At 40.2% G+C, this 17,836-nt stretch overlaps 4 protein-coding genes across 8 annotated transcripts in view; all 4 read right to left on the bottom strand.

The window, feature by feature from the left end:
• The window catches only part of LOC139917634 (uncharacterized), a 52,576-nt gene extending 51,528 nt beyond the window's left edge, over positions 1-1,048 (bottom strand). For both annotated transcript variants that reach the window (XM_078281712.1, XM_078281711.1), the window contains exons 1-2: positions 983-1,048; positions 94-801 (exon numbers count right to left, since the gene is read on the bottom strand). In XM_078281712.1, coding sequence (XP_078137838.1) covers positions 94-801; positions 983-1,037 — 763 coding nt within the window. In that variant the 5' untranslated portion in view covers positions 1,038-1,048. The remainder of the gene's footprint in view (positions 1-93; positions 802-982) is intronic.
• Positions 1,049-3,881: 2,833 nt separating this feature from the next.
• LOC139917633 (uncharacterized) lies at positions 3,882-5,653 on the bottom strand. 3 transcript variants are annotated; one of them, XM_071906804.2, is made up of 5 exons: positions 5,594-5,653; positions 4,715-5,425; positions 4,437-4,562; positions 4,311-4,354; positions 3,882-4,164 (listed from the first exon to the last, which is right to left on the bottom strand). In XM_071906804.2, exons 1-5 carry the CDS (start codon positions 5,634-5,636, stop codon positions 4,048-4,050), a joined length of 1,041 nt encoding a protein of 346 aa, XP_071762905.1. In that variant the 5' UTR covers positions 5,637-5,653; the 3' UTR covers positions 3,882-4,047. The 3 variants fall into 3 exon arrangements, with proteins under 3 accessions (XP_071762905.1, XP_078147890.1, XP_078147891.1); XM_078291764.1 differs by having other exon boundaries at positions 4,437-4,484; XM_078291765.1 differs by lacking the exon at positions 4,437-4,562.
• A 3,326-nt stretch (positions 5,654-8,979) lies between these two features.
• LOC139910354 (uncharacterized) lies at positions 8,980-10,698 on the bottom strand. 2 transcript variants are annotated; one of them, XM_078281702.1, is made up of 6 exons: positions 10,617-10,698; positions 10,187-10,537; positions 10,010-10,090; positions 9,776-9,910; positions 9,628-9,677; positions 8,980-9,520 (listed from the first exon to the last, which is right to left on the bottom strand). In XM_078281702.1, the coding sequence occupies exons 1-6, from the start codon at positions 10,660-10,662 to the stop codon at positions 9,368-9,370; spliced, it is 816 nt and encodes a 271-aa protein (XP_078137828.1). In that variant the 5' UTR covers positions 10,663-10,698; the 3' UTR covers positions 8,980-9,367. The 2 variants fall into 2 exon arrangements, with proteins under 2 accessions (XP_078137828.1, XP_071753723.1); XM_071897622.2 differs by having other exon boundaries at positions 8,980-9,502.
• Positions 10,699-13,792: 3,094 nt separating this feature from the next.
• LOC139910017 (uncharacterized) lies at positions 13,793-16,180 on the bottom strand. Its single transcript, XM_078291766.1, has 6 exons — positions 16,131-16,180; positions 15,603-15,938; positions 14,947-15,291; positions 14,342-14,482; positions 14,157-14,203; positions 13,793-14,071 (listed from the first exon to the last, which is right to left on the bottom strand). The coding sequence occupies exons 1-6, from the start codon at positions 16,171-16,173 to the stop codon at positions 13,946-13,948; spliced, it is 1,038 nt and encodes a 345-aa protein (XP_078147892.1). The 5' UTR covers positions 16,174-16,180; the 3' UTR covers positions 13,793-13,945.
• Between the last annotated feature and the right edge of the window lie 1,656 nt (positions 16,181-17,836).

Here is a 17,836-nt window from a genome sequence, read left to right as displayed (position 1 = left end):
CTTTTTTCTCTGTTTATGTGAATCTGAAGTTTGGTGAGGGAGTAATCACAACTATTTGTGAGATGAGACAACCTCTGCTAAAATGTGACTTACTTTCAGTGTCCATCTTGGTCCCATTTCCAAACAGTATCTCCCCACATGAGACCACAGCACAGTAGTAGGTCCCAGCATCAGAAAGATTCAGGCTCTTCATTGGGAAGTTGTAGACACAGGTCTGTGTTTGGGTCTTGGGTTTCCTCTCACACTGATCATTCCTGACTCCATGGGTGTAAATGATTGCTGGACGAGATTCTCCTGAGCTTCTGAACCAGTAAACACTGTGTTCTCCATCACAGGTCCCAGTGTGTACTGTACAGTTCAGAGTAACAGAGTCTCCTGGCTGGATGGTCGCAGACGCTGGCTGATGGATGAAAGCTTGGATGTTCGAACCCGAACCCTTTACACTGAGAATAGCTCCCTCTGCAAATTCAAACTTAAAGGAATAGCTACTTACGCAGAAATAAGTTGCTGAGTCTGAAAAGCGCAAATCTGAGATCTTCAAGTGATTCTTACCATTTCCAGTGTCCAGTATGAAGCGTGGATTGTCCTTGAATTCATCATGAAAACTGCCATTTTTATCGTACTTGTAGAAGGTAGACATGAGCTTTGGTTTCTGTCCCAGTGTTTGCTTATACCAGTAAAACATAGCTGCTACATCACCTTCACAGAAGCATCGCAAAGTCACGTTGTCTCCAACGTTAACTGATACGAGACCACTCTCCTGATGTACAGATGAGGATTGTTTCAGAGTTGTCATATGAACTGAAGTAAAAATAAAGACCAAGCAAATGCACAATTAATTTTATACCATGATCAGAAGTAAATCATAATGTACATACTGTATTGCAGAATACATTAAAAAATATCATATGCAATAGCATAAGCAATCATATGAAGATTGAACTTATAGTCTAAAGGATACCAAATGCAGTGCACAACTCACCTATCATCCCCAAGAATAGACATGTCAGATAAAAAGCAAACTTTGGAGGAGTCATCGTGTCAGAATTTCTGTGTTGAAAGGAGAGAATCTCCGTATGTACTCTACTCTTCAGAGACAAGACTGTTTTTGATTGGTCCACCAGAACTGACATTGAATGACATGACATGGTTACAGCCCCCTACATTGTTAACTTTGGTCCTTGAAATGAGACACATGGATAGAGGTATCTGAACCACAATATGACACCTAACATTAGCTTTAAAATCAGTGAAACAGAAATTATCTATATAAACATTTGTATAAGATACAGTGGAGTCCAGTTATGCTCTGAATGCCAGCAAGGCAGCCCAATGTCTACAGCTTTCACAGACCATAACAGGCATGCAGGCATAATAATATCTGTCCAACTTGTAGTAACTGGTCAGCTTTGATGATTTGCTCAATACCTGTCAAGTAAACTAGGGATACAGCAATGGAAAAGATCACTTGCAATGAGTCTGCATTTAATCAGAAAATACACACCAAATTCAAATGCGGTTCCTATGATTTTAGGCAGTTCAATCCATACTTGAGAACATTAATGACTTTTCCAACGCTAGAATCCAGAGAACCAAGACTGAAACCTGTGATGTTGTGAAGAGACAAATTTTGAAGAAAAATTAAACACTGAACTTATGGTCTCATAGAATTCAACCCTGAAGCGAACTTTTTAAACTGTAAACTGGCTACCTACCTCTTCACTTATTGTGGGACATGTAACCTTGAACAGGAGAAAGTTCTGGCAAAGAGAGACTGGTAACTGGCGACACTTCTCCACAGGTACGTTTATCTTAGCTAATAGCATATATCTTTCCATTTGTCCTTCGTAGGCCTCCATAGTGCAGTGGCTTTGCTGTGTTATTTACAACTGTGTTGTGGTTTCTGTCGCCCCCCTAGTGGTCAGAAATATCGCTTATTGTGGCTTTAAATAGTACTATATAAATGGTTTATCTGTATCTCAAAAACTTTAAGTCCTAGAGCAACCAATATTTGGTGGATATGTTTCAAATCTACCCAAATACTGAACTGTAAGGTCTAGAATCAACATTTTTTCCCTCAGATTCCTTGGCTCAAGTCAAATCCATTGCAAATACGGGTTTTCATTTCTGCCGTGACAGTTTTTCTACCATTTCGGATTATATTTGTTCCTGTTTCCCCCACAAAGTTAATGCAATGCATTTTGCATACAGCATATATGGACTTCCTGCATTATGGCTATTACCCAGAGTTTTGATAATCCAAACCGTTTGGCCGTGGTGCACAAATTAAGTTTATGGCAAAGACACGCAAATAGGAAGTCAGGCAGAATTCCTAAACGGTTGATGCTAGAGCAACCAAACTTAAGATACATATTTGGGATGGACCTCAAAGTGTGACAGGCCACATTTGGTAATGCTCCATAGCACCACTATCAGGCCAACCTTGCAACAGCAACTATTTGGTGACAGGACTGTCACCAAAATGTTTGATCGTTGAGATGTAGAACTTTTCAAAAATGATGAATCATGCTTATATTGTCACTGTCAAAATTCCTCTTTAGGCCTGTACCCCACGAATGGCCGCTTGCGGCTACTTTTATTATTATTATTGTTGTTGCTATTATAAGTAACCTGGAGAGGACATTTTTCATTGTCGGTTCTTTAGGTTGATTAGATACCTATAATGGATATGCTATGATGGTCTTTAGTGTCAAGAGGAGCATGTGAGAGCACAAACACTTCTACTTCCTGCTTAAAACCACAGAGGCTGCTGTACTGTAAGAGATACAAAGCAGAGTACACGGGCAAAGGTCAATATAGGCCTCAGTGTAATGACGACTTAATTTCAGTGTTCATAGCAGAAACAGTTCAAAAACATGGATAGCTCTTTGCTTGGTTGGGTGTACAGTTTCTTATATAATAATGTTGTTATGTCCTGTTCACTGTGACTTGGTCCGCTTCTTGAAACCAGGAAAATTTCATATTGCAGCTCACAAACAGCTCTGATGATTGCCGAGCTCAACACAGTCACAAAATTTCATGAAATGAGCACAAAGTCTGAAACACAGACGACATGTTGTGGAACTGAAACTTTGGTTAATGTTAGGCAACAAAAGCAATTTAATTATGATTAGGGTAGGTTTCTGGTCAAGGTTAATTAATAATACATAAGCTGAAAATGAAAACTTCACTCAGTAGAGTACTTCTTTACATGAGTTGGGAACTGAACTTGGGTCGTTGGAGATGAAGGTAAATGTATCTGCGCATCCACCTCCCGGACCTCCACACCCTTACTTTCACTATTTCAATGTCAAACTACTTCCTGTTTCTAGTCATGTCTCCTCCTTTCCTGGTGGTGATGCGTTTCTCTCACTTTTTGTGTATGGAGCATGTTATTTGTATTTTAAGACATCATAAGATTGTACTTTATTGATCCCTTAGGGGAAATTCATCATGCTCATTTAACAACATTTCGTGAGACCAGGCTGGTTGAACTGCAAGACGATGTGGGCTTGATGCTACAGGTCAGTCTTCCTGTGTAAAAGCTCTGCAAGGACTTCAGTTTCCAGCAATGGAAACTCACTCACTGTAGTTCACACCACCTTCACCACAGGAGTGAGAACACAAGTTAAAGGCTGAGACTTGGCTAGTTTGAAAGGTGCAACCTGTGCTGACATTTCTGGTTAGAAGAAGGTATTAATAGACCCTTGTGAGTCTTAGGGGATTTTTATGACCATGCTTTGCCTATGTTTAGATCCAATCACATACTGTATATAATGAAATACTGTTTCTTGTGGCTTTGGCACTCACTCACAGAACTTACTTAATAGGCTTAAACGACTGAAAACACATTGCACTCAAAAGTTTCATTGAACCATTTATTAAGCATTATTTTACACAGCACATTTTTGGTCTTCTTATTTTGTGTTGTTCGGCCCTTTCTGTTTCATGGCCCTTTTGAAGCTTGCACCGGCTAAACTATTGAGTAAACAAAGCTTACTAGTTAAAATAGGTAAACAGAAGGGTTAAGTGCTACTGTACTCATTTCTACTTTTTAATTCCAGAGTACACACAGACACTCTCTGTGCTGTCCCTTTGCCTTATTACTGTGCTCTTCCTGTTCAGACTTAGAGCAGCATAATGGAGATTGTCTGCATCTTGGCCCTGGTAAGAACAAAGCAACAATGGAAAGTAATGTGAGAATAAAGCAAATGGAGAAACAATGTACATATGAAGAGCTGCAATCAAAATATTCTTATTTGGTGATGCAGGCCTGAATTGGATTTTTTTAATGTAGTAACTTGACCCACCACAGCATCAAAGGCTGCAGAACATCTTGGACGAGCGATTGCCCCTGCAAATCAAAACACGTAAACAATTGAGCTGGTTAAATACATACAAAAAAAAATGACTCTGATTCGGGGGATCTCACTTACCTTTGCACACAGAGCATGATTTCTTGTTCAAGTTGTACATGATGTAAGCTAAGACAAAGATCAAAATAAATGAAACAGCCAGTGCCACACCCAGGCAATTCACCAGGAGAGAGACTGTGGTCGAATCTGCCAAGAGAAATAATATCTCACATTGCCTTTTGTATTTTCTATACATGCCTTTTGCAGATATAAAAAATATGCTGACTAATTCAAGGGTTAATTTATCATGTGTTCAGGATAGAAGAAAAGATGATATGATGATTTATGTTATCACATACCCACAATGTCCACTCTTGTTCCATTTCCAAACACAATCTCCCCACATGAGGCCAGAGCACAGTAGTACATCCCAGCATCAGAGGAGCTCAGATTCTTCATAGGGAGGTTAAAAGTGCAACTTTGCATGGGAGATTCTGCTCGGGATGCTTGGGCGAGCTCTTTGCACTGGTCAACATAGGGATAAATGATTCCAGGCTGAGATCCACCATGTCTGAGCCAGTAGACGCTGTGCTCTCCTGCACATGGCTCAGCGTATATTGTACAGTTCAAATTCACAGAGTCCCCCTGCTGGACTAGCTCAGACCCTGGCTGTTTGACCACAGCTTGGATCTTGGACACTGAAGTTTTGACATGAAGAAAAGCTCCTTGTCCAAATTCAATTGAGTTGAATTCTAAGAACGCACAGTAATATGTTGCTGAATCTGACGTGATAAGGTTTTTGATTGTGAGATGGTTTATTCCTTCTCCAGTTTGTACAAAGAAACGTGAAGTTTCTTTAAACTTAAGGTTAATTTCAGCTTCAGCGCTATGCATCATCGATGTGGATATGATGTGAGGTTTGTCTCCCAAGGTTTGCTGGTACCAGGAGAGGAAAGTTGCACCAGAATCTTGATAGGAGCATCGCAAAGTCACACTGTCCCCAACTTGTGCTCTTATGACCCCACTGTCCTGTATTATAACTGAGGAATTCTTAACAGCTGGTACCTGACCTAGATTAAGATAAAAATTATATGAATTACACACAGTAAAGAGAACATAATGTTGTTCACAGTTTAAAACAGTTTTCAAAACCACAACATCCCTGGCACTCAAAATGGTATTCACCCACACAGAAACAGTAAAAAAAAAAGAAAAAGAAAAAAGTGTAAAATACTCACATATTTCACTGAGAAATACAAGTATGATGCAAAGTGGCATCATCTCTGAAGCTCTACAGTCTGTGCCTTGAGGGGAAAGAGTTTATGGACGCACACAACTCTTAAAAGGAGACGGAGGCTGTTTGTGATTGGCTAAGCTGACTGGTTTGTCAGACTAGGGATTCGTTCAGTTCCAAAAGGTCAGTGCCTGAGGTGATCAGAGGTGTACCGGGGGTAGACTGAGTTTTCTTGGTTATATCATAGTTGGTACTAAGTACACCAGAGGACCAGTAGGTGTAATATTTTCAACAACATGCATCGCTGATTTACTGGAAGAAAATGCATGCAAGCCCATTTGATGCACGTTAGTGTCTGTACTTCACAATATGCACTATGCTTAAGGGTGATTTTTCCGTTTGGGAAAAATAGGCAATATGGTGGAGTATCTTCCCAGTATCTTTGTGCAATGAGAATACATACTGTATTCTTCAGTCATGACCTATGTCATTCTCACATTTGTCTTTTTTAGATTTAGGTGTGCTTATATGCCCAATTACTTGTCTACTTGTCTATTTGTTGTCTGGAATTGTGTGTCTATGGGCTACTTTTTCTGTGTGTGTGCGTGTGTGTGTGTGTGTGTGTGTGTGTGTGTGTGTGTGTGTGTGTGTGTGTGTGTGTGTGAGAGAGAGAGAGAGAATGAAAGAAATAAAGAAAGAAACAATGAAAGAAAGAAAGAAAGAAAGAAAGAAGGAGGAAGTCTGAGAGAGAAAGCAGGTAGGAAACAATACTATTATTCAAAGGGCTCTGAAGCCGGGGGATCTGGTCTTGTATGTTTTGTCAGTAGTCCACAACAGTGCCTTGTAGTAGAGCAGACAACGGCATCTACCAACTGTTTGTTAGTGGGTTGATAAGAGGCAGTTTTGGGTGGTTGGCCCGTTGGTCAACTTAAATGATGAGAACATAGACATCAAAATCATCCATGTGTCCCTGATAGATTTTGTTCCAGTGCTCCATGGAAACACTTTAGAATGCTGAGTGAGTGTAAGTGAGTAGCAATATCCAAGGCAAGCCTTTTAGTAATAGAATGTTGTTAGATTTTTTTATCGCCTGCAGACCTTTAAATTTTAACAAAGAAATATTAACATAATATAGTCAATTTATATATATATATTTTTTGAACTATTTCAGGTGAGCAACCACATATTTGTCTGTTGTGCAGTGATTTTTAGCTGTACAAAGTCTCCCTTCACCCACCACCTTCACTTCTTTTGTGAAGAGCTGCTGCAGTCCCTGCTTTTCAAAACTATGTTATTTTTGTTTCATATTTCCCCATCTCCTACACAAAAATGCCAGAATTTGCTGTATATCACTTAAGATTACTCACCATTTAATTTTGGAGGTGCTACAAGTTCTCAATTTCTCAGTTTTGAGTTATTGCTAATCACCTAGCATCACTCAGCAGTGAACGATCTACCACGGACACATGGATGAGTCTATCATGTATGATAGAGAGGCACCAGGTAATGAAATAAGAACTGAGGAGAAAGGGTAGGAATGTTGTCAAATGTCAAATTATGTTGGAATACAGGAAGTGACCTAGTCTCTTAGCAGCCTATTCTGATACATTTTCCTTACCGGCAGGATGGGCTACACTAGGCTTTCCCACATTTATACAGGTAGTACACTATTCTGATACATTTTCAGTTTTTGAAAATGTGGATATTTTCCACTTCAATCACTGTGACTTTGTGACGTATCTTGGATAATAATCGTGGGTGGAGGTTCTTTCCTCTAACCGCTGACTTGAGAATTTGGTATAAATTTTCAGAAAGTGCAGGAGCAGTTTGTGGCGCGGAGGAATGTAGCCAATCTCATCTGTCCTTACTGTCTATGAGCCAATCTCATCTGATCATGCAGGGAAAAATACTGTCTGCCAACAGATGTGTTCAGAATGTTAACTTTGCTCAGACTGAGTCTTGCTGTATGTTAAATGACCATTTAAACTGTGGTGTGAGATTTGTTTGTGGAGCTTGAGAGCGTGAGATGGAGCCTGAACGAGTGTGTCTCATGCCAGATGCGTTAGTATTGGCAACTCAGTGTTGGAGGGGGTTGCGGATGTGTCTGTTTAGCATAAAGCACTCATGGTCCTTGACTGTAACGCACGTGGTTTAGAGCTTACTGTAGGCCTGTGTGTGTGCGCACGTCCGCGTGTGTGCTTGTGCATGGGTGTGTATGTGCTAGAGTGAGATAGAGAGAACGAGAGACAGTGAAGAAGTCGAATGGTGGTGGTGGCAGATTTGGCTCCTTAAACTACATACTGTACATAATTTCCCATTACATTTCGCTCAGCCTTGCCCTGATAGACATGATAGCACTGGTAACTCATGCAGTACACCTTTACAAAGCACAACCATGCCACCCCATGTGAACCAAATACATCTTTTGATCTTTGTGGTCTTCATGTACGTTCTTTAACAACATTGTGGTATGAGCTACATGGTTGTTGACTCGCTACAGATGAGGTGTTACTGACCAAGAAGCTTCACTTGAAGCCGTACTTCCTGAGTAGCACGAAGTGACAGTGGGACGGCCTAACGGTTTTCTGGCGTGAGTTTGCTAAAATGGATGAACTGCAGTAGATCCTCCCCTTCACCTCTTATGAGAATGAGTCAGACCACATGGACAAAAAATAAACAGAGGAAGCAACATGTTACAAAAGGCTTTACTTTTCTTAAATCACACATCACAGACACAAACAGCCATGGCATTGCATCATAATTGCATTGTTGAGAAGCTTTGATTTTCTATGGTTTTAGAACATTAAGAGTGTGGCTGCTTGTTAAACAGTGTCTCACATTTTCAAACAGCCTAGCCTGATCTACCTTGAAGTAGTAAGGTAGGTTTTTTTTAGTCTTGGCAACATCTTTGTTGCTCAGCGCTCATTGCGGTGGTGTTTCTGCACTGCTCTTCCCAGAGATCACCTGTCAATCAAACAGTGTGTCCAGTACTGTACTTTCCTTGGATTTTCTGCTGATGAAGTTGGAGTTTCTGTCTTTTCTTTCTCTGTTCAGCCATGGTGTTTTTCGCTGCTCTTGCTAATGCTGCATTCCATTCAAAGTCAGAGGTCTGAAGTTCCCAGTTGAAATTTCTGATCTCCATGTATTCCAGTCGTCCAACTCGGAAAAAACCAAGGAAGTAACATGAATGCCCTCTAATTAAAAAAAAAAACTGTTCCCAAGCAACAGCTAGTGCTAAGTCCATTATATTTGGCAACATTAGGTGGCTAGTTAGCAACTGTTAAGTGCAACTTTACATTTTACTTTGTTTAACCATTTACCACATGGGTGTTTTAATAGATTTAAGGCCATGGAATGCTGACAATTGCACTTAATCTTATTTTGAGGATCATAAACAAGCTAAAAGTAATGCTGGGTAGCATTTACAGTGGCATCAGATAACTGCATTTTGGAAAGTTTCTGACTTGAAGGGCCATTCCAATGCATTTTTCTGAAATTTCCAACCTCTGACTTTGAATGGACCACCTACCCAGCACCAGGTGTTTGGAAAAGCAAATGCAGCAAATGCAAAAGCTTTCACAAACTGGGTGTAGGTTGTCACCATTGTGTTATATTTGTGTTATATCAATCTACGATAGAGGGTAACAAAACGGAAATTTATTAATATGAAAATGTCACAGATTGTTACTTTAAACAGATATTTACTTGGAAGGTCTGCACCCAGACAATAGGCTACATGTCTTCAACACAAGGCCTGATCTTGAGAGGTTTGAAATGTTTAAACAGAGTTCTGACACCTGACTTGAGAGTAGACAATCTCTGGCTCCCTGCTGGTCCACGGCCTCCTGCCCCTGTTCCTGGCATCCGCTATGTCCAGAGCAGCATAATGGAGGTCATGTGCTGCATCCTGGTCCTGAAGACACAGTACAGACTACACCATTCATCAACATATCTATTTGTGTTCTAATCACATGTCACATGCCATGGAACCAAGTATACTCAGTGCCTCTGACTGATGAAAGTTGCATTTCTTTTTACCTTGTTGCAAGATCTGGAGCTTGCAGAAGCTCTCTGCTTAGCAGTCATACCTTGTGAACAAACACATGCCAGAGTTACAGTATTGCCATTAATATTATAGTAATAACAACCTTACAATATTAATATGAACAAAATACTAATCACCCACCTCTGCTCTGTTGACATCCCCTGGTCGTGAGGTTGAAAATTACACAAACCAGGACAAGTGTGAGTGCGACACACACAGCTGCTGTTATCCCCAAGCTGTATACAAGAATAGTTCTGTCGCATGGAAGGTTGCAACCTAGAAAAATGAATGTGATTTGGTTAAAGGCCTTAGAAGGCTTATGAAATGTAACTGAAGAATGATATGCAGTAAAAACAAGAAAAAAAGAAACCTTACCGGCAGTATAATTCAGGGTCATAGGCACTTCTGTGTGGACTGGCAGGGCAGGTGGCTGAGTTTGATTCCTCAATTTAGAACCTTTAAAAAGGTAAAAACAAAATCAAATGGCTGAATGGTCAACAATATCATAAATTATGTTTTTCTTCATCATTTATATGTTTAAATATATTTTACTTTTAGCAGATATAGGCGTTCCGGGTCCAAACCACATGTGATTGCAGACTCCTGTACCACAGTAGTATATCCCATTATCTTCAGTTTTAATAGACGATATCTTAAGGTGGAATCCTTTATCCGACAAGATCTTGAAACGTCCATCCATGAATTCTTCATTATACTGAGGTATCTGATTTCTAACTGATGCTATCACCTTGAACTGTTTATCTGCAGTGAGCTTAAACCAGGTGTGGTACGGTGCCTTTTTGTCAATTTGACACTCTAATATCACGTCTTCTCCCAGCTCAGTGGATTGGGCCGCTACTGCCGAGGTTATCATTATTCCAGCAGCCAAACCAACAGCAAAATCTAGAATATGAAAGTGAAAACATGGTTATTTTATTATAGTTTACTATGCACACTGCTGGTCACAACTGTGTTTACTTACAAAGGATTAGAATGGCACAGGGTTTCATCATCTTGGCAGCCTCCATGGTGAGAAATGTATGTCAACTGAACCTTCAAGAGTGTCTAGAGGAGCTTCAGGTGAAGTTATCATTGGTGCCATCTGATTTGATCATCAGATACGACTCTCTGGGCCTGTGATTGGCTGCGCAACAGGCTACAATGACATGTTGGTACAATAAAAACCTTCATCTTTGCTTGTTTGACAAATGTGACTCACTGTTGTGCATTAGCCTGTAGCATTTCACCGTAGTTAATGTCGCCATTGATTCACGCTGAAAGGTGTTATTTTGTATTATCACTGTCTCTGCTGTATCACAACCTGCATTAATGCACACATAGTAGGTGCACAGGAGGCAGTGTTATTACAGAGTTTTGTTTAATAATAATCATACTGCAGCCATTTTGTTGAATAGTTCACACACACATGCAGTGGAAACGAATAAGCATATTCTGCCATCAAACAAATTTTTACTAAAGACTCCATAAAAGAAAAATGATATTTTGGATTTTATTTACATGGAGATGAGTTCTTTTCTTTTTTTGTCTCAGCTGATTTCCTTAAATGGGCGAGAAGTAATATTTTTACTGGCCCATAGCACAAAATGACCATAATATATCTGCAGGGGTTGATAGAGTTATTGATCAATACCAATGACTCAACAATTACTTGACCAGGTGCTGAGATTTCTGGCGTTCAAAACTCACTTTCTAGCCCGATTCAAGTATTTTGCATGGTGACATATTACCTCTTCACTAGATGTTTCTGTTGGATCTCTGCTCTAATTAGAAAGCCTACTCCTCTCTATTGTGAAAATGTGACTTTATTGTTTGTGTCACAGAGGCAGGAGGGGTTTCCTACTTGTTGCAGATAGAGAACGACAGAGGTCATCAATTACTTAATGGCCCTTTAACCAGGAGGCCAAACAAGATGTTGAAACATTAAGTAAGCTCTGGCATCTGTTTCATCAGGTCTTTAAACAGGTGGTTGCTGGCGCTGGTTCTCACAGTGAGGGCCGCAACAGTGCAGTGGAGATCCTCTGTGTCTTGGTCTTGGTGTAAAGTACAGTCAGTCAGGGAAACAAATCTATGGGGGAAATTCACTTTGCCATTACACTTGACTAAATGACACATCCATAAACTGCCATTAGTCAACTTTTCACTAGTCACATTTGCTGTTGTGTTTCCTACTGCGCTGTGGGCATCGAGAGGTAAATTCAGGTCAGTCATGGGTGAGATGCTTCACTCCTCTACACTCGTGTGCTATTACACAAAGAGAAAAAATACTTTGCCTTTGAAGCTTAGCTTGTACATCTCAACGGCTGTTGTCTGCTGTCTGATGCACTTTGCTGTTTGAACTTTATACTGGGTGATGATTGCTTAAGTTTCTTCTTAATCATATTTGCATGTGTATGCCTCTTGTTTCAATATGTTTCTTTTGCATTCATTGTATTCTCTAGAATAGCTTAAAAACATCTCTCTGAGTGGGTGGCTGGTGCTACGAGTGTCACAACGAGAAATATACTCTTGGATACATCAAAGACTTTTCAAAAGTATATTTCAGAAGCAAGAGCATACATGGAATGACCCTTCAAAGAGTGTTTTATGTGAATAAAACCATGTCGTAACGGAGCCAAGAGAGAGTGATGACGGGCCTCCCATGACATCGCTGTAACAGAGCTCCTCCTCCTTCCTCTTCTATACCTGGTGTGGCGTCTTTTGATAAATGATAAATCGAGTCGATGACAATTTATCACAATCTTTTGGTTCAGTTTTGAAATTGTAAGTGCGACATCCTTATATTGTGTTCTGACCCGTTCACAATACACGTATAAAATATATATGGTATCAAAATGTACATCAGAATCAGTTGTGAAAGCGGAGTGTGGTTGTGAAGCAACAGGAGCAAACAAACAAGAAACCAGCAGTGCAAATAAACCACATAGACATCCTGTTATAAGGAGGGCAGGGAGAGAGAAAAAAGGCGAGAAACCACTTGGGTTGTGCTGAAGGCTCTGAGAGGGCTTGACCAGAGCGAGAACGTAGATGCGACCTGTTTTTTTTTTTTCTTTTCTTCTTTTTAGTCAGTAGGCAGCAATACCTGCAAACAAATGACTGTGTGGGTGAGTGGCTGAAAGAGAAAAACTACCTTCCAACAAACATTTTCACGACTTAAACCCCGTGTTGAAGCCCAGGTCTAAACTGCAGCCTTTTGTAGCCGTCGTTTTATTCTTCGTGAAGTCTGCACCAAGCAAAGAGAGGGAAGGGGAGAGAGAGAATGAGAGAGAGAGAGAGAGTCTTGTGTTGTGTTAAAGGCAAGCTAAAGGATAGAAGCCGTAGACCACAACAGTACCTGCACACAGATCACTGTGTGGGTGGATGCTTTGGCATGGTGTGAACAAACAGGACACACCTCAGAAGTGTCTGTCTTTGTTGCTAAAAATGTTTGTGTGTTCGTTTGCTAAAAATAGCTGGTGTTTTCACATCGCTTATCTTTCCGACGTCAACAGTCTGGTGGTCTCACCAACCTACGAGTTTCGTTGTGTGATGGTGAGCAAAAACAATTTCTCATTCGTTTTACGATGACACATTACAAGAATCCTCACGTAGTCCATGATGTCTAGGTGGGCTACTGCTCTCTATTGAATGAAAGGTGAACTGCAACATTACTGCATTTAACACAGAGTCTAACCACAGTCAGGGTTTTAGAGGAGGGTAACGCCACCTAAACTCATTTTACACACCTTTTTATTATTTGCATAAGAGTTTCCATCCTTTTTAGGCTGACATAAATCTTCATGAATTTATAAATCATAGTAATCATCATAGAAAGTATACCAAACTTATGTAAGTTATGAGGATAGGGTCTTCTAGAAAAAACAGAAAAAAAAATAGAAAAAAAACATGTGCTTTTCTGAATATATATATGTTTTGATATTAATGTTTGCTTGCCTTATGATGATCACCAACTGGAGGTCATAGTTTACCTAGCTTTTATTTACCACAACATCACTGACCACAGTGAGATGTGAACTGTGAGAAATCCATATCAGGACAAATGTGAGTTAATGACATGATGTCTATTTATTCTTTATTTAGTCCAGAAAAACAGTTAATCCATTCAATTTTTGTTTGGAAAACTGTCTGTCTTTAGAAAAATGTACTGTACATTATATGCAGGACTTAAGACTACTGAATGCCGTGACATAGAAAAGTTGATCTAGTTAAGATTATTGATAATAATTAAGATGCCAGGGGTCAAAAACAGAGCGGGGAAAGAGGGGGGGTTGGGTGGGGGTTTAAGGGAAAATGTCAGTCCCGGTCTGACTGTCTCAGTCCAGAGTAGACGGTCTCCTCCTCTGTGCTTTTCTGTCTCCTGGCCTTGGCTTTCTTTTTGAAGTCCAGAGCCACATATTGCAAAGCACCAGAGTCCTCATACTGTGGGAAACAGGAGGACAAAATTATTAGTGGATGATAAAGTTATTAGAACTTGTTACGTCAGGAGAATATTAGAATATTCTACCTGAAGGTCAGCGGTGGATTCCGGGGCACTCGGCTGGGGTTGCAGCCCTTTAAAAAAATCAAATATCATCATAACCTTCCAGTCATCAGTGTCAACCTCATCATCAGCACCATCATGATCATTGTCACTGACATCATCCTCATCAAAACAACTGAGAGACTTATTCTCTGATAAACATTGGTTACCTCGACACAGAAGACAACTTCTCCTGGTCATTTTGTAGAGGATGCAGGCCAGGATGACGATCCCGATAAAAGACACAATCAGCGCTGCAACCAGGCAATATATCAAGACGGGCAAAGCATCAAGATGTCCACTCTGTTGCCCTGCGGAAATACAGCGAGCGATCGAGCGTGTTTAAAGATGTTTCTGTGATATTAGCAGTGCATATCACCTTCTAACTAATGCAAAAACATAAAGACATACAGTTTTAAAGTAATTTGTATTATGAACAAAGCATCACATGGTCAAGCACCTCAGAATTATTACATATCTCTGATTATTGGTTAGGTCTCTTAGGTCCTCAAGTCACTAGCTAAAGCTAAAGGGTGATTGTGTATTTGCTATTGCTGCCCCTAAACTATGGACACAGAATCTAACCACAGGGATGATTTTACTATGTTCTTCTGTTTTACTATCCATGTTTCACTATTCTACTGTTTTTTGTGTTCTTATTTTAGTATCATTGTGAAGCACTTTGTAACCACAGTTTAGACAGATGCTAAAGTTGTAATTTTTTATTTGAAATCAAAAGTAACTTTTGCACAAATTCAAATAAAGTGTTACACACCTCTAACATCCAGCCTCGTTCCGTCCCCAAGCAGCATCTCTCCACATGAAGCCACGGCACAGTAGTAGGTCCCGGCATCAGACAGGCTGACGTTCCTTCTTGGCAAGCTGTACACACAGCTCTGCGCAGGAGACTCAAAGCTCTTGTCACACTGACCGTTCCTGCCTCTGTGGGTGTGGGTGTACATGATTCCCAGGTGGGAATCTTCTGAATCGTGTCTGAACCAGTACACACTGTGTTCTCCATCACTGGTCCCATTGTGCACCGTACAGTTCAGAGTCACAGAGTCTCCTGGCCGGACGGACTCAGACACCGGCTGCTGGAGGAAAGACCTGCGACTGGACTCTGACAGAAATTAGATATTAGAAAGGGTTATGAAAGAGAAAGTGTGACAAAATCAAAGGGGGAAAAAAAAAGTCCATGCGTTCTTAAAAATTGTTAACACATTTGTGGGTTTAGTTTGGGACAAAACACATTTGCACTGCTTTTCAACACAAAATTAAGTTGATAACAGCACATTAACATAATATGTTGTTATGTTGTTTGTCTCGGTTTGTCCCAAACAGAGACAGAGATACACAGATATGTTGAAAATTGTAAATCCTTTTTAAAAGTATGCAAAAGCTATGAGGAAAAGCAGGAAAAAAGCCTTATACCTTTGATAACCAAAAATGTTCCATTGTCGAATTCGATCACAGTAATACTGGTTCTTCCACAGTAGTACATGGCTGAATCAGACGGCTGAACATTCAAAATGTTCAGATCATAGAGCCCTGCTTCTGTTTCCACTGAAAATCGGAGGTTGTCTTTAAAAGGGGGCTTAAAGACATTGGATTTGGACGAATGCGTGTAGTAATATGATATCAATTGAGGTTTTTCCCCTGCAGCTTGCTTGTACCATGACAAATAAGTGTCGCTGGATGGATGGAGACATGGTAAAGTCACATTGTCTCCGAGGTTGGCGTAGAGAAGAGACTGTGATTTAGCACCATCTGAAAACACAGATTAGGATAAATTAAAGACTGTTTGTACCTGTAAGACTGTAAACCCCAATATCATATTACACATTTAAATTAGTTCAGAAAAGCTTTCCTCAGCTTTTGCAACCACAACTTTAAAGTACCTCAGTAAGAGTTAAGATGACCATAATGCATTTTCATCATGATAAAGACCCAGTGACTTACAGGCTCGAAGGAGAGGAACCAAGAGCAGATACAACCTGAACATCCTCCACTCTCCCAGTGTAATGACAGCTTCAGCAAGGGGCCGAGCACTAAAATAACATCATCAGCGGAAAAAGCATTTTTAGTAGCACATATCGGTAGGCGTCAATGCTTGTACAAAAGGAAGTGAGACACTCTGATTTCATACCTTACACTGAGATTTGCTTAGACTATCAGGTTCTCTGTAACTTCAGATTTAGGTCCGTGCCTGAAAAATGTACATTTCCTAGTCTGAACAACTATTTTCTTAGGCACCTGGTTTTCTGTTGACTAGAGATAAGAAAAATAATACTAGCTTATTGTTGCAATAGTTGTTTAAAGTGTTGAGGTTTTTTTTTTTTTTTTTTTCAGTATTCAGTATTTCTACAATACATGCTGAAGATCCCATAGCAGTACGGTGGCCTTTTTAGGACATCATCTTTGGCACACTTTGGTGTGTTTTTTTCAGGCTTAGCTGTACTTATGCTAATTTAGCTGTGGCCATTTTTATCTGTCAGTCTCAGGTATACTTTTTCAGGTTTAGCTGTACTTTGTCAAACTCAAACAGAGTTTGTCAGACTTAGTTGTAGTTGTACTTTTCAAGGGGAAAATATGCAACTAAACAGATTTCTTGGCTTTGCAAATGTAGCAGCTATACTGAGTCAACCACATTAAATATACAATCTTTATTGTCTTCCCTTTCGATGTCACAGTCAGTTTATACCAAACGCTCCAAAATTTCTTGTGCTGTGTTTCACCACCATCTGCTGTCGGTCTATTGATCACCTTGAAAGGCTCCAAAGCCGGAAACCAACGCGTCATCTGCACTTTGGCATCTTTCATGCAGTGGAGCCACTTCAACTTGTGTGATTGGAACAGATTGGCTGCTTGCATCACATTCAAAACCCTGGAGCTGGTGCACAAGGCTGCTAAGGGAGCCACACCCTCACACATCCAGGTCATGGTGCAGCCCTACACACCAGCCCGTCTTCCTGCTCAAAACAATACTCTGCTGCCAGAATTTCCCACTCCAGTCAGGACTCTTTCCTCAATGGGGGCATTTGATTTGTTGTTTGTATTCCCTTTTCAGAGATCATATCATTCTGTTTTTCCTGTTTTGCTCGCATTCCTTCTCTCCTCTCCTGTTCTTTTCTCCCATTCTTTTCCTTTGTCTCTTTTCCTCTTTTCTCCTCCCCTACTCCCTGCTGAGTCCCTGAATATTCATTCTCTTATCTAATGTCTTATACCTGTTTGTGTGTGCATGCATGCGTGTGCATGTGTTTGTCTGTATTAGCTCTGGGCAAGCAAATCTCTTTCCAAATGATGAGGTAGGGGGTTACAGATGCACAGACTTGGCAACTCAGCCCAAAAGGCACCAGTATCCCTTCATTAGCTGCATCAAATATAGGTTTTGCACACACGTAAACACATACACACACACACACATACACATACACACCGACCACCATCTAACAAATGGATTATATCATTTTATGATGCAGTTATAATGCATTCATAATGTTCACATAATGTGCTCATGATGCCTTATAATGCCTTAAAGTAAAGTTATAAATCAATCAGTTGTTGTCCAAACACAAACTAAGCATTGGATTAGTATATGGAATCTGTCATGAAAAAGTTGTATTGGTGCATCGTCAAATCATAGTTGGGTAGTATCATGTTATAAT

Source organism: Centroberyx gerrardi, chromosome 23 (assembly GCF_048128805.1).
Source record: "Centroberyx gerrardi isolate f3 chromosome 23, fCenGer3.hap1.cur.20231027, whole genome shotgun sequence".
In the NCBI taxonomy this organism is placed as follows: Eukaryota; Metazoa; Chordata; class Actinopteri; order Beryciformes; family Berycidae; genus Centroberyx; species Centroberyx gerrardi.
Note: the sequence above shows the minus strand (reverse complement) of the source record. Positions and strands in the feature narration are given on the sequence as shown.